Source organism: Callorhinchus milii, unplaced genomic scaffold (genome assembly GCF_018977255.1).
Source record: "Callorhinchus milii isolate IMCB2004 unplaced genomic scaffold, IMCB_Cmil_1.0 Scaffold26, whole genome shotgun sequence".
Classification (NCBI taxonomy): domain Eukaryota; kingdom Metazoa; phylum Chordata; class Chondrichthyes; order Chimaeriformes; family Callorhinchidae; genus Callorhinchus; species Callorhinchus milii.
The window spans coordinates 2,800,314-2,822,701 of NW_024704767.1; the positions used below are offsets into that span (position 1 = coordinate 2,800,314).

Below are 22,388 nucleotides of genomic sequence, written 5' to 3' on the forward strand. Positions count from 1 at the left end.
AAAACACTACTTTGCTCAATGATGTGTTTCATGTGTTTATTTTAAAAGTAGGCTGGTTGATGCAGTATTTGGCATGGCTGCTTTGACCATTTATTGCAGGACTGTTTAAACAATATAATTAATCTGGTAAGGACTGTTTAATCACAAAGGTGTATCGTAGCTTGTAATGTAGCCAGTCAAAAGAGTGAAATACAATAAGAATTAATATATTATTCAATGTTTCAACTTTCTGAACAGAAGTTGTATTCGAGGATTTCTGAAGACTGAATACTATTGTTTCCTCTGCTCATCTGTTTTTCAGTCATCAGACTAGATGTTATATAATTTTGTAATGAGTGGACAGTTTCATGAAAAATAATCATGGTACAAACATGGCAATAAACTTGTTGTTGACCCCTATAGAAATCCCAGGCACGAATAACCTTTTGAGACGTGCAAAAGGTTAAATATAACTCAAGAATGTGACAGATAAGGCCATCTGGATGGAATTTGACAAATTGCCATCTGTGATGAGTTGTAAGGGGACCTTTCAGCTTTTAACTTGGTAACATCTCCTTATTTACTTCCTAGGCTCCAGACAGCTCCCAGGATCTGTTTAGCTTATTGGCCACCTCATCACAAGAGGCGCTTTTCCCTAGTAAGCCTGAGTGAAAGAAGCCTATAACGACTCCTTTGCCCACCCCCCCCCCCCCCCCCCCCCACGTAGTAAAGATTGGAAACATTTAACGGAGAAAATGGTTTAGTTGGTTAATACGCTGATTATTGTACCCCAGACATGTGGAGGAAACGTGATAATGTAGCATATATATGAGTTGTTTTTGCTCTGCTGCTCAACTCGCTTGGATCACTTTTGTTCCCTTTCCAGAACAATTCCCAAATTGACCTTTCTTAGATTATAGCTGACAGCAAGGAATTCATTTGTGTGAAATCTAATGTAATCATATGTAATATAATCTTGCTGTAGAAAATGGTCCTGCTTAATCCAATCGATGTAATCATGTCCTTACACGGTGGGGGTCATGTATTGAGCTTTGCTGAGGCAGTTTTTTTTCCCTGCCACAAGGGGATGACCAATCCTTAATGTTTTAAAATGTGTGGATAGCAACAGGTTACCTTCAGAGGGGAAGTGAAGGGAAGAAACAATTGTGCTTTTTGAAAAGAGATCACGCTCAGGTTGATGACAATTCATTCTTACGTGTAAGTTGATCTTCAAGCTGTCCATTACATTAACCAAGAACATTCCTTCCACATCTTAGATTCTGTTGTGGAAACATGATCCTGGCTCAGTAAGGTTTAATTTCTGATGTTCTTGGTGTCGTTGTGGGGGGGGGCGGAAATGACATATAATTATCCAGACAGGATAGATTTTCTTGTTTTAAAATGAATTGCAGATTGTTGATCATTAACTTGCACCAGAGTTTTGATCAATAGCATTGCCTGCGAGATGGGAAGACTCCTTTTGCCCCCAAGTGCAGTCTTTTTGATGGGTGCTTCTATTAATATCGGAGTATCATTTTTAATGTAGATTATTAGTTGCTATGTTTAGCAGAAAGATGAATTTCACCAACTCAGTGGAGGAAAAAAATATACACAATGGAGTATTTCACAATACTGTAGTTATTTTGCAGATGACATATCTGATAACATAATAATGTTAATCATGCAAATGCTGAGGCATTTAGGACTCGTTTGTTTTGGAAGAGTCTTTGTGTGATTATTATGCCGACGAGATAAGAGAGAAATTCACAGAGCACCTATTTATGTATAATGGAAAACACTGGGACATGTAGCTGTTATATGCTTGGCACAGGAAAGTGTTGGCTGTTGAAATTAATCTGACACTTAGCTGATCGTGCAAAGGCTGCCTTGCTTTTTTACTTTTTGTCTCCATGGAAACTAATGAGCTGTAATTAGCAATATTTGTGAGCTAGGGACAAAGTACTGGTGCAAAATCTTGTTTACAAGTTGCAGCGACTGAAACTGATGTAATATCTAGTTAATTTCCAAAGTAGTACATGAATTTGTTTTGTGCCTATGTTAAGTCAGCTGAATATCTATATTGAAAATTGTGCCTAAATTATATAGGGGGGGGTTTAAGGAATCTTGATTGAACTTGAACTAAAATATTTAGTGGCTCGTTTCCAGTTATAACAGTTTTGACATCAGAGCAAAACATGGATTTATGAGGATATCTCTATGTCATTAAAAAGGTACTCCAAAAGGTTCATAGGAACCTGAGAACCAAGCCTTAGCTCAGCTCAGAAGCAGTAGCTCTGATAAACTCGCCTTGGGAGAGCTGAATTTGGTTGTGCCTTAAAATGCTCCAAAGCTTCCAGCCTCTGCCTATAATTCACAGCGTTTCACCCACAAAAATACAGTAAATTCACTTTACAGTATATTCTGTAAAGTGCTTTGAGACGACTAGAAGATGTGAAAAGCGCTATGTTAAATGCAACGATTATTATTATATAGCTAATGAACTCTTGCGAGCCAAACTTGGCTTCAATGTAATATGTATAGATACTATTAGTGTTGAGCATATCTGAATCACTGTGTCACTGGCTGTAGATTCTATTCCATACAATATACACAAATTGTACTTGAATAATTAATGAAAATCAACAAGTTTACTCGTTTCTTAGTTTATTGGTTTTCTGTGATTTGAGGATTGATGGATATTTTTAATCACTCAATGTTATCTGTAAATATGCTATGTGGAACTCACATGGTGAAGTTTTATAGGGGATTTGAACAACAGCTCTTTGCCAGTTCTTAGCATGCTCAGAACATCAAAATGTTTCAATCAGTCATAACGTCTCTCTTTGCAAAGATAAAGGCTAAAAAGACCCTTGAGTTTCCCAGAAGAAAGGTCTCGAGTGTCCTTTCGAACTTGAACACTTGCATTGGCTTTGGTGGATGGGAGGAGAGAATTCTGCCCTAGTTCCTCATTTGCCTCTTTCTCAACCACAAATTCAAAGATTCACTTCCTCTGCACATCTGCAAAGAGTTTTGCATTATTATTTCTGAAGCATTGCGTAATCTAATGAATCATAAGAAAGTTCTGGTGGTTGGTCACTCACTGGAGGCATTAATCATTTCTTATGATGGTTACGAGAACTGAATAACATTGTTGAATAATTTGGGAGGAGCAACAAACTTAATTTTCAAAAACCTGTTCTAATTTGACTGTTTGAAGGGCTGATTTAGTTGTCAAGATTAAAAGCATTTTCAGTCTGAATAAACGCTTAACTCAAATGATTTGCCATTGCCAGAATATGTCATTTGTTACTCAGTTAAGTAAGGGAATGAAATTTAGGGCCACAGAAAATGAATATATATACCGCAGTGTTTTAAGGCTTGCTATTTTTACAACCTAATTATAGTGTTTGAAATTCGAATTAAGCGGTCGATTAAATCACAGCCGATTCAGAGAACGGTTGTTGAACCTTCATTGTGTACTATTCTCTGCTAAAATTAAATGCGGTTTTACAGAAAACATTGACGCACACAGTTTTGATATTCATTACGATAAAATTGCATGTGGTACTTTCAATAGTTTTTTTTCAGTTGTCTGCATGTGGTTGCTTCTACTGCTAAACACTGGGACACAGGCAATTCTGTCATGTTTGCTTTTGCTTTATCCATAAAAAAGTCTTCAAGTAGTCTTTAGGTCTTAAGAGCCTTTGAGTGTACAAGATGTTAAAATCTGCACGCAGATCCTGTATTCAGCTCAAGATTTTTAATATAATTTTATTAAATCTGTATACCAGTATCTATTGCTCAATCATATTTACTTACAGTAATGGTCATTACAATCCTATTAGTTAACCCAAAGCTGTGGATCATTTCAACCCTTCAGTTAAAAAATTAGCTCTTTTACCCCAGTCCCTATTCAAAATATTAAACCATGTTTTTGCTTTTTATAATCGGATACATTGAGAAAAAAAAGCATGTTTTACCAATTTGTTTTAATCAGTGAGGAAAATGCAAAATGTTTGTTTTTTGAAAGATGAGGGTTGTGAAATTTTACAATTTGTAATTTTTACACGCTTTGCACTGATCACTGATCTCACCGTAAAAGTAACATTTTACGTCGAGTTGGCTTAGTACATTTTCATTTCTTTTGTGTTACGGATTTTGGTATGTTTTACAATATTGCCTTGACAGCTAAATGGGATTTTGTTCCATCATGATTTAATGGCCTCAGAAAGATCTCATCAAGGTCGCAGCAGATAGTTGCCTTTTGTGACCATTTATGGGGGTGGGGGCGAGGCATAGTTAGTTCAGGTCAATTATTTTGAGAAAAATTGCTTATAGTGGCAACATTTCAGTATCTACAGAATATCATACATGTTTTCATTAAATATTAGGAATTCAAGCAACTAAGTGGAACAATGAAGTTAAAACTCTATTTTTAGTGGGAGACTGAANTTTTTTCTCGACTTCTCCATGACAAAATAATGATTACATTTGCATTTTTTTAAGAAATATGTATTTGCGGGGGTACAGACATTTTCATTCATTGCTTGTTTACTATATGTTTGAAAATGTACCATCCAGTGATCCTAAAGGGCTCTCCTAGGGTGTGATTTTGAACATGATTGAAATTATTATAAGCAAAACAGGAAATGGTCCTCAGCTTGCCTGTAGACTGTGATAGAAAGTGTTGCTCTGAGCTCCTGCCAGGAAGGATTGCTGCCATGGATACTGACAAGATTCTGCTATGCCTCCAAGCCATTGTGGGGGTGGGTGAACAAACCTGGTACCTCATTTGTACATTAGCCTTTTAACTATATGTGCACTTGTGACCAAATGCATTTCAGCATCGTTGCATTCTTTTCGCCCACAAAATACAGTCAATTCACTTTACAGTATATACTGTGAAGCGCTTTGAGACGTCTCAAAGACGTGATAAGGCACTATACCAAATGCAAGGATTATTATTCTCTTATAAGCCTACTGTCACCTAAAGCGAATCCAATTGGACCTGATAAAGATAGCAGTAATTTATTATCTGTAATGTTTGAAGGGTGCAATTTGAAACCTTCTGATACAGACTTGTAATGAAATTGAATTTACAAAGATAAGTGATTTTCACAATTGAGCCGACAAAAAACATTCATCAGTTATTAAGGTGCATGTAACAAATCAATGTATTGTATTTGTCCTATAACCTGGCAGGTCAGTCTTTTATTCTGTTCATATCACATTTTCGAACCATTTTCTTTGTCATGTTCATTATAATTGAGTTAAGTATACTCCATTTGTATGCAATTTGCTGAATGAATCGGGTAATAAAATACAGAAGAAGGGAGTTTTAATTGTGCTCAGAGGTTTAAACCAGAGATCATGTTACTTAATGTGAAAATCAGTTATGTGTTGGGATAAGACAGTGTAATATTATGTTTGTAATACCATGATGGTGCAGTGGGAATGAGGTGGTATTAAACGGTTCCATCTCACTCACAGGTTTACAATGTGCTTTTAATTTTTGGAACCAGTGATCAGTGCATGTGCTACCTTGCATTCGACTACATAAGTGTGAGTCTATCAGACTAAGCGGGGTCACAGTTACTAGTAATTAGATTAATTCACCTTAATTGACACAGTGAGCTCTAGGTGCTCTGGAGCAATCACAATGGGAATGCTCTTGTTTTCTTAGGGTCTGACAGGGAGGACACACAGTACAACCACCACAGGCTTCTTAAAATATTCAAACAATCAATTGATAACTGGGATTTAAAGCATAAACCACAATAGCAAAAGTCAAGAATGGATAAATCTTCACAGCAAAAAAGGTTAAAGGAATATTCTGATGAATTGTATCTGACCCACAAAATCCCATCTGTTCAGAAAGAACGCAGCAGGTTTTTTTTACGCACACATGAGTAGAAGAGTTTGCAGAGCAAAATAAATAATGTAATTTGGCTGTAGAAAGACAGGATGGATTCAATGGTAGACATCAGAGCTGATGTACATAGAGCAGAGAGGAAACGATAAAGGATAATGATGGTGGAGCATTGTGATTTTGTTTTTCGCAATATACCAGATGACTGGTGTAAGTAATCCCACTTCCATTTAAACGCATGAAGGACAAAGCCGAATGTAAATAAATCTTTCAAGCGAGTTGGTGTAAAGATAACTGTAATGCAGAAGTGACTAAAATCGGCAATTGTCATGAGTGTTGCATCACATTGAGCTGGATGTGAAACTGGTCAAGAACAGCTGGCCAGTTTCTGCTGTGTTGGAGCATAGAGAAATTGTTGGAGGTAATGGAACTGTTGCCTTTAAACAGTTTTTTGATATCAACCAGGGAAAGAGGTCCATGGTGAAATAGTGACAAATTATTGTGCATCTCAACAATTGATTTGCATCAGCAAATGTACAAGAGGAGGTTAATCAATACTGTGCCAATTAATGAAAAGTTGTTAAATGTATTCTGCGTTACTTTAGGAGGTCCTGACAAAGAGATTCATGTCATCACCTCATTGTGCTGGACTTCTTTTAAAAAAAAACTTGATTTAAAAAAAGTGTCAAGAATATGTGCTTTAGCAATTATATTGACAATCTGTAATGATGAAGGCGCTGTGCGATTGTTGATAGAAGTTGTGGGAGAAGCATAAACGGAATGAAGATTAGCCCTTGATGCAACAAATCCCAATGCCATGTACATTAGAAGCTATGAAGTGCCAGGAGTAGTTACCATCAATGACAAAGAATTAGAGCGAGTGAATGACTTTTTTTTCTTTCTTTCTTGGGTGATTTAACTGGAGCAGATGGGGTTGAGCCACAGAATTTAATAAGATATACAGTATAGATTTGGTGTATTATTGATGGACTAGCTGAGGGAGATCTGGGGGCAATTGTGAGAAAATAACATTGGTCAGATACAGACTATACTTCAGTCTCTTGTGTTGATTATATAATGGGGCAGAAAATATAAATTTTGAGGAAAGAAGGTAACTATGTTATGTTAATGTTAGCTAGGAGTTGCACGATAGTGTCTTTGAAGCTATCAGGTGGCATAAACTATGAGTGGAGAAATGAGAAACAAACTTGTAACGGATTAAGTAATCGTGGACTGCTTGGAGCAAAGAAACAATGTGTTGATGCCCCTCGGAAGATGAACAATTTAGAACTTGCTGGGAGATCAATTAAAAAAAATTTTTATTCAAAAGGCTTAATTGTACAGGCACTGAATTGGGTTCAAATGAGGAGATACAAGTACAGGTGGAGTGGAAGGGAGTTTTATCTCAATTGGGTGCACTGACAGGAAGCGGTAGAGTATCTCTGAATTCAAATAGTCATCTCCATCAACATTTCAAAGATGCGTGACAGGAAATTTTGTAGTTCTCTGCAGCTGGCGCTTGATTAGCTGTGTTTACAACATCTTGTGATAGTGCACTTGCACAGAAATTGGCCTGAATCATTTAATGGACCAGCCCTGGAGCAATCTGCCATTTTAACAGAAACTTATTCTGACTCTCGTTGGATGCTTTCTTTTTTTGTGTGGGTCAGTTAATGGATCCATTGTTTTTCATGGGATGCTGCAGATGGAATTTACTTTTCCCATGTGGTGTTGGCTTAATATAAATATCTTGGAAAGCAGTTGTATAGAGCAGCCATAAAAGCAATTCTTGTCAAAGTTATTGTACCAGACCCACAGCGTTGACCTTTGAAACCATTTGCTGGTAAGAAAGTGGTGATTGTGTTTTTTGACTATATACTAATGTCAAAGGAGGGGAAACATTCAACGCTAGTTAATCTGGTATCTTGCACTTTCCTGCTATTGGATACTGATTGGCATTTGGGGGGGTGGGGGACGGGGAGGGGGTCTGACCAATATTTTTTCTTGGTGAGAGGATGATGCAATCCGTTTTAAAACCTTCAAAACACCTCACCTGGAGTGTTCCTTCAACCTAGCAAACCTGTTAATGCATAAACTTGTTATTTTTATGAGTGTTATTGCCTTGCTTGCAGTGGCTGGTGAGTGGTGATGACTGTGCCTTTGTGTTGTTACAAATGTACAAAGATTTTCTTGAGTTTTACCTATGGGGGTGCAGGAACAGTCTGTGTAATGCTGGAGAAACTCTAACAATTAGCATTTTGCCAAGCATAAAAACTTATCACTGATAACACCGAGGATCACATTGGCCTAAAGACCAATACACTACTAAAGGTGAAGAGAGAGGGCTTTGTATTAGTGTTATGTAATCAGCGAGTTGAGTAGTTATTTTCCCGAGAATCCAACATAAAGCTGCTAATCTTGAAGCTAAAGTGCATGGAGGAGGCCTGTCATTTCCTCGAGCCAAATTGACATCATATGCAGTGGCTGTTTCCCTTGTATGCACTGAATGGATTGTGCCGTGGTTAATCGGCTCATGTTGTCACTATGGATTAAATGAGAATGGGATGAAGAAAGAGCCACCATGATTCAAGCATGTGACTTGAAGGTCAGCCCATTTGTGTAAGCTGGATGTAAAAACATAGGTCAGTTTCAAAGACTTGTGTACGAGGTGGGCAGGACTATCCGAAAGTCAAAACGAAGCTTATCCTTTCCTTTTCATATAGCATGTTGTGTGTAGTCTAACCTATCATCTTTCTGAAAAATAAGAGCTTTTTGGATGGATTAAAAGAGCACGAGTTTCTTCTCTCTCACTCTCTCTGCTAAATGTATGTAAAACTGAAATGCTTCATTATATTTTCCGCACTGCAGTGTTTTTGTGCTTTAATTTTTTCGGCGTTAATTTTGAATAGGAAAAACGTAAGCGATTGAATGCAAATAGACCATTTCATTTTATTGTGCCTTGTATAATAAATAATAATAATCCTTGCATTTGATATAGCGCTTTTCATGTCTTCTAGATGTCTCAAAGCGCTTCACAGAGTATATTGTAAAGTGAATTGACTGTATGTTTTATCGGTGAAACCCCTTGAGTAATGAGTACTTCCTGAATCTGCCATTTTGCAAGCTCTCCTTCCTTCCCCGTTCTCCACCCCACATAAACGCACGCATTGGCAGAGCCTCAAAGAGAATTGACGCTGAAACATAATCTCCTCCTATTAAGTATTGCTGCCTCTCCTGGAACGCTGAACTAAAGACTGAAGGGTGGGGAGGACAACTGCATTTCCAAAGGCTGAAGAGGTTTTGGTCATCTTGCACCTCTAAGTCATTTTTTTGTAAAACAAAATATGCTGAGATATTCTTCTCCTAGAATCCTGCTCTGCCAAGAATTTTCAGGTTTCTAATGCCTTGAGGCTCTTTAAAAGGAAGTCTATGCTAAATTGATGTGTTTAGACAGCTTTATAACCTAAGGTTACTGAGGCTGTGGAGTGCCTCCTGTCCAGTTTCCAGCCTGACCCATGACCAACATTAGTTTGGACCACTGTTGAAACCAAATGGATTCATTCCCTGAAACTAGTATTGTTGACGAAGGCACCACCTATGAATATGTAGAAGCTTTCAGCTGGAAATAATGGTACCCTGAGGAACGAATTAGATATGGGTGGGTGTCAACATTTCCATGTACTATGTGTCTCATTATGCTCTCTCCGTCAGTGGTGAGGCTGAACTATTTACCGTGAGCACAACTGAAGGAATACATTTAACATTAAAAAAAACTGCTCAAGTGGGATTTGAGATTAGATTATTTCCTCCCCTGCCCCTTCCCTCCCCCACCCCTTCCCTACCCCAATATATGTACATCGATTTACAATAAAATCAGCTAATGCAATGCCAATTGATTCCTTCACAAATAACTAGCTAGGTAACCACTCAGGAACATGAATATATGGGTGAGAAAGAGTACACACTACGATGAACAAATACTCCACAGGTTACTGTGATTTCTGTGCAGTCAACCTCTCTTCCTCCCCCCACCCTCCCCCCCTCCCTTCATCCTCCTCTGTAGTTTGAGTGGCTGAGGAAGCGCTGGAGAAGGTATTGCATGATCTATGAAAGGAGTGGACTCAATGAATGTAATGGCCTTTTTTTATACCTTGGTTACTTGTGTTCCACACTGTCGCAACTGTGCTTTGCGAATGGTTCAGATTTGGGAACCTTTATGACCGAGTGTAATTTGTTAGCAATACAAGGTGTCCCCTTTGGACTGGTTTCAGTGCTGACAACCCATCTATATCTCCAGGGACTTCATATGTAATTCTATTTGAATGACTGACTGACTGGGAAGAACATCTTCCTAAGAGGCACACAGCTTATGCACTCAGGCACCCAAGGTCCCTTGTCAGTCTCGAGAAATCTCAAGAACACTCCCTTCTGAGGACCTGAACTTCACAGTGGCCAAGTTTCAGGCTATTCTGGGAAAGGCTTACTCACCGAGGAATTTGTTTGATGTCTATAGTAGTTTGTGCCACTTGTTACTGGCAACCATGTCGTAGAGGAGAACATGTCACTTTTTAAGAGCTGTGTTTTTTTTCCAGTTAACATGTTGACGGCTTTCAAATCCTGTCGTTAGACAAACAAGTAAGGTGAATTTTGATTCTACCTTAGCTTCCCTGAGTTGAATGCTCAGTACCTTTGCCTGCTTAAAACTAGGTCATGTAGCAACACTTAGACAAACCTGGTGGAGTGCAACAGGCTCCATGCAATTGTTAGGTACTTTTACTTGACAGCATTAGCTCCTGTAATGACTTCTGGTCAGATTCTGGATTATTGGGAATAATGACCCAAGGCAAATGCTTAAAATTGTTGTGTGTGCGCCTGTGTGTGTGTGCGCCTGTGTGTGTGTGCGCCTGTGTATGTGCTGTGTGTGTACACATACAAAAATATAACTGCTGGAGAGTTTGCATAAAAATGTTTGTAAAAGGGAATGTCTTTGTAATGGTACTCTTGAGCTGGAAATCCATTTTAAAGGCTGTTAATCACACTGACAAAACCCAATCGTTATGGTTGAGTGGGTATCTTTTATCCATTCAATTGGAGAACGTGGAGTATGCACTGTCCTCGCTGTGAAGGCATGTTTTTATGTTTTCATCATCTTGATAGCTTGCTCAAGATGTTGTCTCTTGCAGTTAAAACAAGGTGGAGGCAGGGAATCGGATACAATCCTACGGAATGCAAAGTACTGCAATGGCACAAGTCTAAGAATAGGCAAGACATTGGGGTGGGAGTGGGGGGAAAAGAATGATCATTCAGGAGTGGAAACCCGGATTGATTTATGTTTCCCTATTTAACAAAGTCAATTGTTATGACCTTACAACCAGTGTAACTAAGATCAAAGTTGGTGGTTTTTTGGACAGTTTTTTTAACAGTACTAAAGCAAACATTGCTTTCTACCAAATGGCACATTCTGTTTTGTGCCAAGTGTCAGACATGCATTCCAATAGTCTACAGTCCACCAAGGAGTCAACATTGACAGCCAAAATCCTTTTTTTCTTTGAAACATTTTCTTGAACAGAAAAATAATTACTCTTAAGATTCAGCGGAATAATTGCTCCATCGAAAGTAATCAGCAGACCCTGTTAAAGTCGAACAGAAAAACTAATGTTCTTAATTGTTATTCATTTTGTTTCCTTGTCTTGAATATCGACAAATTATATACTTCGTAATTTTATTTTATTTAACAAGCTGTCAATTTATTTTTGCAGGATTTGAAGGCGACCATAAACTGAACTGATTCAGAGGAGGAAAAACTGAGAAGTCTGTACCATGCACTAGAACATTGATAACTGACAGAGCTAGGATTGCACACTGATATATTGGAGATAGGAAGGAGAAGGTGAAGATGGGGCGGAAAAAGATTCAGATTACACGGATTATGGATGAGCGTAACAGACAGGTAAGAAATGAGAGGAAATGGCATTGATGTACAGTCAAAAATGTGATATACAGCATATTATTAAAACTGAAATTATGAATATCCTCAGAGTTGTGGCTTGGTTTGCCCAAGTCTCTTTATAAATTAAAGAATATTACCTTGTCCCTGTTTAACTAAAAACACTAAATATGTAATGGATAAAATCAGCAACATATGGCATGAAAATCCTCCTTAGTAACTGAACTGTTCTCATTTACATTGGGCTTTCAAAATATTCTGTGTGCAAAATGACCTGAAGTGACTTTCCCATTCTCCGTGTCGGACGACACCTGTTTCTACTTTGCGCCTCTTGCAACAGTGAGCCTGAAATCTGGATTAGATCCCAGCGCTCTTATTCTACGACACAGTGCATTGGACAGCAAGAGTGCCGTGACTTCTGTGCTCTGAATTTGCACTATTATTTGCACATCATTATTATAATGAATAAAATTGGATATTTACTGAAACCAATTTTTGACAAGTGCATCGGGTGTGCAAATTTGGAAAGCTCCAAGTATGGTGAGGGTCCAAGCAATGTGATCTCAAGATGAAAATGTTATTGAGTAGTTGGAATAATAGTGTGATTTCAAGTCTTCTGCCAAACTTAAGGAGAACCTTCTGTTCTGGTTTTTTGTTCATTTAATATGGGTTTTATAGATGTTTGGGAAGTCCTCCCGATGTGAAAGGCGCTCCATAAATGGAATGTTGTTGTTGTTGTTTCTGCTTATGCTATTTGATAAATATTTAAATTGCAAATCGGTAGGAGAAAAATAGTTGAAGGCTTATGGAATTTCACAAAATCTATATTAACTCAGATAGCTCGGTGGGCACACACAATTATTATTTTTCATTGTTCAGCACAATTTCTAGATGAAATCTTGATCTACACTGACACAATGGATGTGCAAACTTGAGTTCAGTATGAATCTTTCTGCAGATACACACATTTAAAAATCATAATTTGTAATGATACCCTGCCAGAGATGTTCTTGCGTCTACACATGAACTGTTATAACCATGAAATCAAAATACGTGGCTTAGTGAGAGATGGTGCTTGGGGCTTATTTTGTTTATTTTGGGGTTAAAAGAACACATATTTTCACTTTTTCTTCATGATTTCATTGACTACAATTTGCTTTGCTTGGAAACCACAGCAGTATGTTTAATTTCCATGTATTTGTCTTTACCCATTGGGTTAATTCAGCACAACACACCAGCCTTGCTTTGGAATTCAAGTGGTTTCCACATGCCTCTATTCAATAATATAACTAGAACTTAGTGTTCTTACTGCTATATTTACACAGCGTAAAATATTTTCTTATTCTTTTCACATCTCCATTGATTTCTCGGAATGCCCGATTTGGTGCAAAATGAAATTCTTTCTAACTGGATGTGAGATTGAGTTCAACCTGTGAGCAGCATGGGAGGATTGTGTATGGTCTGACCTTTCTGGAAATGAAATGTTGCCTTTAGATGGCACATTATATAATACTGTTTACTTTCTGAATCCTATTATAATGCAGCTTCACAGATGTTCTGCCTTAAAATCAGTATTATAGTATTCACCAAATTACAAATACGGTTAAAATAAATGCAATTTAATTGTGTTCTGAAGTATTAGAAAAAGGTTTGTTAAATTAAAATGTTGTCTCCATTTTAAAATTATCTTTGTGGCTTACACACACCAGTCTAATTGTGGTGTAATTGTGTTACACAATAATGGCTGAGTCAAATCTGTTTGGAACTAAATGGCTTTGATCCAAATGTGATTTTCTACACTTACTATTTTTTTAAACATGCTCCTGTGCAGTAAAGGCTGAATTATACATATTGGTTTTACTCGGGGCTTCAAAAATTTTGGCAATTCAGCTTTAAAATTTTATTAAAAATGAATATCACTATTGCGAGGTGCCCTTAATTATAGTAATTAAAAAATCCTTACTCTTTTAATTACAGGCAGTTTGCTTGTACCACATGCTTTCAGACTACTAAAACAGATGTGAAGATTTTTCTCTTTTTTTCTTTTTTTCTTCCAGGTGACGTTCACAAAGAGAAAATTTGGATTAATGAAGAAAGCCTATGAACTGAGTGTACTCTGTGACTGTGAGATAGCTCTGATAATATTCAACAGTTCAAACAAATTGTTTCAGTATGCTAGCACTGACATGGACAAAGTTCTCCTCAAGTACACAGAGTATAATGAACCGCACGAAAGCAGAACCAACTCTGACATTGTTGAGGTAGGTTGCTGTCCAGTTTTAAAGTGTGATGTTTTTCTCCAGTTTTGTTTTAAGAATCGATTCGATAACCACATATAAACACAGTGTCCAGGACCTGGTTATCGGTTTGCACACACATTCAATAAGGAATTCAACTTATTAAAGTTGTTTCACCGGCAATGCAATTTTAGGTTATTTTAGTTGTAACACACACCATGGTAGGTAGGTGGATATCAGAAACATTCCAAATCTCTGAATCTGAGGGAGTGATGTACAGGATTAAAGACCAAAGGGATCACAACAGGAAGGAGTGGTTTCAGATTTAACCTACTTTTATAGACTGGGATTTGGACATAATGACTAGATGCGACTGCTGCTGGAAGTGAGGATTAAACGAAAGATGGTCGTGTCATTTTAGTTTGCTTGTTTTGCTCTTAGTGATATTGTTCCACTAAGGAACGTTGAAGAGAAATGCAGTGTAAATTATTCTGCCTCCTGAGCTATGTAAAGTTTGAAATAATAATAGAACCAACTCGTACCTTGTAGGAAAAGTTCCTGACCTGTTGAGACTATCACTTTGCGTCCTCTGTGGGGATTGACTGAGCTGACGTCAGTCGTAGGAGTGTCAGAAGGCAAGTGTGAGAAGCTGTTAGGATCACAGTCTTTCCATGCTTGAATGTTGATCAAGAAGTGTTCAAGGCAAAATTCCATTGGCAAAAGGCATAGCTGTATGGCTGGTCAGCAGTGAAGGAGATCACTTTCATCATTGTGCGTCATATTGGACATAAGAAACACTGAGATGTTTTCACAACGCAAAACACTGTTGTTGTACATTTAGAAAGTGAACTCCAAAATGCTCTTCAAGAAATTTAGAGGGGTGATGATATCCCTCTAAAACCAGTGACAATTAATCCTCTTTTTCTTTATGTTTTGCTTGTATCGGTGAGTTTTGTCAACTACAAGCAGTTTCTAAAAATACCCCCAAAAATAAACAAGCTGGGCTAGTCAGTGCAGCAAACAGCCTCATCTAAAATTAGTAGAAATGACACATAAATGATGTATTCCTTACCAGTTATTATTGGTCTTACCATCCCTGTCATTTAGCTGAATTAAAATAAGCAAATAGTACATTCCCTACCATTTAAAAGAGAAGAGCCTTCTTTTTCTCAATTATTCAAACTGTAATTTAACCGTGTCCTCATCCTTCCTGAGGGTAATTTTTAAAAACAATTTTTCTGCCAAAAGTTGTTTTTGTCTTTGTATTTTATTTTTGCCCCTCCTATAAATCTATTTGCGCAGTGAACTGTTGCTCTGTCAAAAGAATAACCCCACTTTCAAACTATTCAATTGGAGTGTGGTGAGAGATGCTCTGATGGTCTGTTAGTCCCAATAATAGTAATCCTTTCATTTGAAGTAGTGCCTTATCGTGTTTTTGTGACAACTTAAAGCGCTTCATAAAATATACTGTTAAGTGAATTGACTGTATTTTGTGGGTGAAACAAAATGAGTAATGAGAAGTTTCCACATGATTTCTCCTTCCCCCCCCCCCACCCCACCCATCCCCCATCCTTCACAAGGGAGGATCTTCTACAAATTTGTCAGCCTGATTCTGTTGGTAGCACACTCTCCTCTGAACCAGAAGGTTGTGGTGTCAAGCCCCATGTCAAGAACTTTAAGCTCATAATCTAGACTGACATTCCATTGGGTTGCTGGGGGGAGCTGCCTTATCAGAGGAGCCATTCTTCGAATGAGATATTAATCCGAGGTCCTACCTGCCCTCCTGGTTGGGTAAATGTTGAAGATGCCATGGAACTATGCAAAATGTGAAGGCAGTTTCTCCCCGTTATCCTAGCCAACAATCCCCCAGAAAATGTTAGGCCGTTCACTTCATGGCTGCTTGTGGGACAGTGCTGTGGGCATATTGGCTGCTTCTTCACCAACAGATACTTAAAGGTCACACTATTATTGCAGTGTAGAAATCTCTATAAAGTTTTTGAGCCATCTTGGCAGCAGAAGGAATTATATCAATCGCAAGGAACATTATTAAGCTTCGGATTAACATAAGAATGGTCATGTCTGCAACACACATTTGCTTGGACCTCATTCACCATGAAATCCGACACATACAGTACTTTGATAGTTGCAAAGGTTATTTTGTACTTGATGTGTTAAATAATAACTGAATTTCAAGCGTGCAATTGAAAGTATGGATTCCGCTCAGGTTTCCCCTGTGTCAGGATGGAAGGGATTAAATAATCGTCTGAGAATTACATCAGAATTTCCACATTGCAAAAATATACTATTGACAAATATATCCAGTTGTCAGTGATGCTTGCATAAAATTATTTAATTTTTTCAATATCTCCATCTTGGGCACTTCAGTTAGGCTGCGAGGCTGTGGAATAGGTCGCTCAGTTGCTCTTGGCATAAGGACAGGGGCTATTTTCAGAAGAGGAATAGAACCATTGATCTGCTTCCCAGAGATGTTCACAGTTATGAAGTTGGGTAGGACAAGGCAAAAGATCCTGGATTGTACTTAACCTGAAATATTGTTGCAAACATTATTATTCTTTTCATCAGCAAACCTTCATACTGTTTTGAGCTGGGGGAGTGCAGATAGATCCCTTTCTAAAGCTTTTCAGCATTGAGATTAATTTGTTACTAGCTCTGTGGAAACAAAGACCTAATTGAAGTTCTAGCTTCTGCTTCTGTACATCTTTCCTTTCACAGTTTGTTTCCATTTGGCTCCACTGGGTAAACTATACTTTCGGTTGCATCGCTGATTTTACACTGGTTCTGTTGTAGGATTCTGACCATTTCTTACTGCTGTACTTCCCTTTGAAGACTTGAGTCTTTCTTGAATGTTTCCTTTCTGTTTAGCAAGCTTGTGACTTTAATGCATACGTTATGCAGCACCATTGCTGTCTGGAACAAATTTGGTGTTCAATATAATGCCTTGTCAGCAGAAACTTATAATACAGTTTAACCAGGGTGTGAACAAATTAATGTTTTAAAACTATCTTTGCAAAACCAAGATCTGCAAGTACATATTTGTTAAATTGATTTCCAGATAGTATCTGGATCAAATACGCTAGTCTTTGAAAAGTGTGTAGCCTAAGTCCATGTAGATTTGGTATAAGTGAGTGAACACCATTCCATTTGCTTTTCACAACTGTAAACAAGTGCCCGGTAACTTTTAAATAGGAGTCAATTTCTGCAATAATGTAATTGAGCTGCAACCTTTGATATTATTAGGACCATGTAGGTGTGGCATTCATTTCACTCTTTATGAACATGATGCATGACTTGGATAGTTTCCTGGTCGGTGCGGCAAAGCAGGAAATAGATGTAACAATGAGCAATGGCCATTTACATAGGATCTCAGAGCACTTTACAAAGAAGGACAAGGCAACTGCATTACATTTTAGCAAATTATCCATTCTACCATTTCACATTCTCCTAAAAGCATTTAATGCTCAACTTCTTGTTACTTGTTGTCCGTTTCATCGTTATATTCAACGTTTGGGTGCTTTGCCAGCGTACAAAATGTTGTGAAATGTTAACATGCTTACAAGCATGATATTGATCATTAGCGACTTAGAAGAAGCTGACACTGCAATAAAAAGTTGCTTTGTTGCCAGCTGGGTAATGTCATCATCATTAAATATCTGGTAAATAAATGCTTGCCAGAATTGGAAGTGAACCTGATTATATAATATTTATGAATATCATTAAAGCTGCCATTTCATATCGTGGTAATGAATGCAAATGGGACACAGCTGCTGTTACGAGCAAGCCACATAGAACTTATAATTAATTTGATCAATTACAATTCTGAACGTGAAGTGAATTTAAAAAAATATTAACACTCAGGGAACCAAGAAATGTTAACCCAATAATGTTTTTTTTAAAAAAAACTAACAGAGTAGAAATTAATGAATTTAAAAAGATATTCGGAAAGGCAGTTGGCCAATTCATCGGAACTCAGATAGACTAGGGTATTGGAACTGAGCTCAAAACCTGGGATCTGCTGCATTATTGAGTTGCTGTTTTTCGCCAGATCATGGTGGAAAGGCTAGAGACTGTGATCGCTTGTGTCCTCTTGCACATCTCTCTGCTAGCAACTAAATCTAAAGCATCATCGGTGTATTCCTCGAGGTAACGGCACACTCACCTGGCTTCTTGGTTGCACTGGGTACATGGGCGAGAGACAGTAAAGCAGTAAATAAAGTATTTAAGTGAGAAAGATAGAGAGGAATAAAGATGCAACAGAATAGATATTACAGGATTCAGTGTCAATCTTAAATGTATATGTTTTCTTCCAATTTGGGGGAATTGGAATTTGCGTAAAGAGGGATGGAGTTGGCGGGAGAGGAGAGAGTTGATCTGCGGCTTAATGAACCCCAGCTGGTTTAGCATGAACTGAACCTGGCATTTTGCCAGTTTATTCATCTTTAAGTAAACCTATTCTTGTGTTAAAATTTCTGTTGAAATGAGCAGAACTTTATTAAGATGATTAAATCCTTGTCTGGGATGCACGCTGAAAAACATTTTTGAATCCTTGCTGAACTTGAATCAATGCATAAACAGAAAATAACATTTGAAGTTTTTTTTAATAACCATTACTTAATACTATTACTACTACAAATAATAATAAGAATCCTTGCATTTAATATAGTGCCTTATTACTTCATCAAGACATCTCAAAGCACTTCACAGGATATATTGTAAAGTGGTGAGACTGTATTTTATGGGTGAAACCTACTGATCTTCATTTCATGTCCTTTGGTGGCATCTACACTGGCTTTACAAGAAAACACAATGTTTCCCAAGTCCCCACCCCCCAGCCCCCACCCGCGATTGACATTTCAGGGATGTCTGACACATCAATGTGCTTTCCTGGTTGGATGAGTTTCTTTCTGACCAGAGTGGTCAATATGGAATATGGAAACATTTTATCTCTGGAGAGAGGAAACACTGACATATACACTGCTTGAATCACTTCTCCAGCGAATTCAGAGTGGCATTGCCTATAGCTAAAAATAACCACACAGCCTTTTTGTCCCTTCCTTGCTAACTGCGGAATAAATTATTGGAGACACCATTGCAAAGACGATTGGAAAGGGAGGGGATAGGCATTAAAATAAAATAAAAACGAATGAAGATGAAAAAGAGCCATTTCCAAAATATATTCTCTGATGCTCTCCAGAGTGTTGAGGCTGAGATTGGCAGCAACACTGTGAGGCACCACAAGTATGAAACCACATTCCCAGAACTCCCTCATGAACAAAGTTTTGACTTTGCTATACTCTTAAACGTTTTAAAAATGGTTTTGTGCATTAATGCTCTATACATGCTATATTGGTATCAAAGCAATAGCCAATGGATTATATTTTTGATAATGCTTCAGTGAGACATTTTGGAAGTTTAAATTTTCAACATTTTATCATGGCCCCAAAGTGATGGTAGGCAGCTGAGTGTAATGATAGTTCTTGCATTTAGTATAGTGAGGAAATGCAAATGGCAAGCTATTGTAATAGTGAAAATAAAATAGTTCCTGTAATTTTATTAGCCAGATTGTCTTTGAACTCTCATTTTACCTAAAGGGAAGACTACTTCGGATATTTTTTTATTTGACCGGGACTATTCGCTGGCTTGGTTGCATGTTTGACTCTTGAGGCTAACCAGATCCCAGGCTTGACTAAGTCTTTAAATATGTCTGGCATTTCTACTTTATCTCAACACTTTGTGAAGAAATTGTTAATGGAACAGACTGATTGTACAATCTCATGGTGTGTTTATTTGGTGCTTTCAGCAGTATAATGGTACAGAGTGAGAAGTTGAGTTCATATTGCCTGCTCCATATCTACTTCATTTGTTTGTGCTGTGTATGTAGAGCATCAAAATTGGGTATTTTTTAATATTATTTTAAAACCAATCATGTCACAAGTGCTTTAATGTATAGGTGCTCACTCCATTTTATGGAGCAGTTGGAGCTCTCGTTCCCCTCCCCCCCACACCTCTTTCAGGTCACTGAGACCAGCTGCAGACCATCCAGAACCCTCTCATGCCAGGCTCGCAAAACCATCACCCCACCCCACCTCACTCTATTCCATTTGGTTCCATTCCCTGCAATTCACATGCGAGATTCTTGACCAGTTGGATGCCTCTGTTCTCTCACCTCATCCCATCTGTGTGACATCAAGCGACCTCAAAGCCCTGCCCAACCCCGCAACACAGTAAACTCCGCTCTTGCTTCATGTAACCCACCTGCTCTGCACCACCCTGCCATCGGTGGGCGAGTCTTCAGCCACGCTGTCCTCACTCTTTCGGATTCCATCCTGGAGTTCCTCCACCTTGCCCCTTCCCTTTCAGCAACCTACGTTTACCTTCCTTTCTCTCGCCCCCTGCCCCCTCGGGCTCTCAGTTAGCTATATGAAGTGCTTTCAGCCGTCCTCCCAATGTGAAAGGCACTATATAAGTGAACATAGCAGTTGTTCGAAGTGAATGGTTCAAAGGTTTTGACCCAATTTGTGGGGAGTGAGCACAGTCTAATATCTACAATTAGAATGCATGAGTGCAAATTGCTCTTGAAACCATCTCTTTCCAGATGAGGCTGGATCGCAGGTGTACTGTCATCACTGTGCTAGAGACCCAGTTGATCCTGTGTATTTTGAATCGCAGCAAGAAAGTACAGCTTTACAAAACCACTGAGCACTAAGGCTTAGTTGATGTGTACCTTTTTCATTGAATCAGTTTTTTCAGTGATTTACATAACCTCTCTATCAACACCTTTCCTGGTGACAATTGTTTTGCAGTTTAAATATAGAACTTTATAGTGTGATATCTCCAGGAACATTCAGTTCTTAAGCAGACTCTTGCTCTAATGTGTAATTTAGCTGACTCTAAAATAGTTTATTAAGATCAGTGTCTGCTTAGTAAAGCAACAGAAGGTAAGAACTTTATTTCACAAATTTATTTGAAATGAACTCATCCTACTCAAATGAACCCGCATTACTTAAGAAATCTCATGGTGCAATTCTATAACACAAGTGTGATGCCTGAATTCAGCAATTAGAGTATCTAAAGGTTATAAAAGCAGTGCAAAATGTAATCGCTGATGATTTTGATTGGAGTTTATGTATCCAGACCTTTACAAAGTGAGATGAATCATTCCTTGTAGCTACGCAGAATGCTGTATCTGGTCATTAATGAAAGGCTCATCAAAAAGCAATTTGTTTCTTTCTCTTCCCTCTCATATGAATGCAAGCACATACCAATCTACATATACATACACCTGTATGTACAACACTGATCTCCATATACTTGGAAAGCAATATATAAATCTTCCCACCACTTGACTTTTGAGAAAAAAAATAATTGATCCAATAAAAGTATATTTTGCATTGCAAAATATTGCACATGATTAGTTTGCCAAGCATATGAACAGCAGCTTCATCCCTTGTGTGCAAAGAGTTTGATGGGTGGTAATTCTTATTAGGCACTGTGCTTGTCAATTATTTCTTGAGACAACTCATGCTTCACCAAATTAATCAACTGTAGCGTCACAGAAAGTCAATTAAGAAAATATTCAAGATGGATAACTCAATTTAGGGGTGGAAATGCTTCTTTGTGATAATTTTGAGTTTGAAGCTTTTGTGATTTTTACAATTTTACACCTCATGGGACATTGAATTATTTGTGGATAAAGTATGATTTCTATTTATAATTTTGGTAGAGCCACAACACGTTTCAGATTTTTCTGAAAAAAGTAAGATCAAAACATATAAATTTACAGAACTGAATCCTATTTTGTAAGGACTTTGATCCATTGCAAACATTTCTAACTTTGAAATTTTGAGAGAAACTTCAAAAGATCTGCAGTCAATCAAAACCCATCTTGAGTCTAGACCAATCCTCCGATATGGCGCAGTGCCAGAGGTAGCCATTTATACATCTCGGATATGACCGCAGAGAGAACTCTGAAAGTCACTGGAACATTCACTTGAATGAAGAATTGTACAGTGTCTAACCCATAGCTTTTAAACAATTCTAAACCATGAAGACTACAATAATATCACAGCCTGAAAATTAAACTCGCATTCCTCTTCAAAGGCATTCCTCTGCTGAAACTCTGTTTCCAAGCCTTCTTCAGTGTTTCCTGACCATTTCATTGTTTCCAGTTGAGATCCCCTCGCAGCTCCCTTTATTCCCGATGTGTTTGCAGATGGTGAACCAGTCCTTTATCTGCTGCTCCACTAATTTCTTAATCATTGTGACCAACTACCCACCGGAACATCTGCACCATGAGCTGTGTTGTGCCTGTGCACCTCAACTCGCCTGCTCCCAACTC

General features: G+C 38.0%; 1 protein-coding gene across 13 annotated transcripts in view; it reads left to right on the forward strand.

Moving 5' to 3' along the window:
• mef2aa (myocyte enhancer factor 2aa) overlaps positions 1 to 22,388 on the forward strand; it is a 93,190-nt gene that overhangs the window by 35,113 nt on the left and 35,689 nt on the right. For all 13 annotated transcript variants that reach the window (XM_042344007.1, XM_042344014.1, XM_042344008.1 and 10 more), the window contains 2 exon segments: positions 11,608 to 11,798; positions 13,853 to 14,056. In XM_042344007.1, coding sequence (XP_042199941.1) covers positions 11,745 to 11,798; positions 13,853 to 14,056 — 258 coding nt within the window. In that variant the 5' untranslated portion in view covers positions 11,608 to 11,744.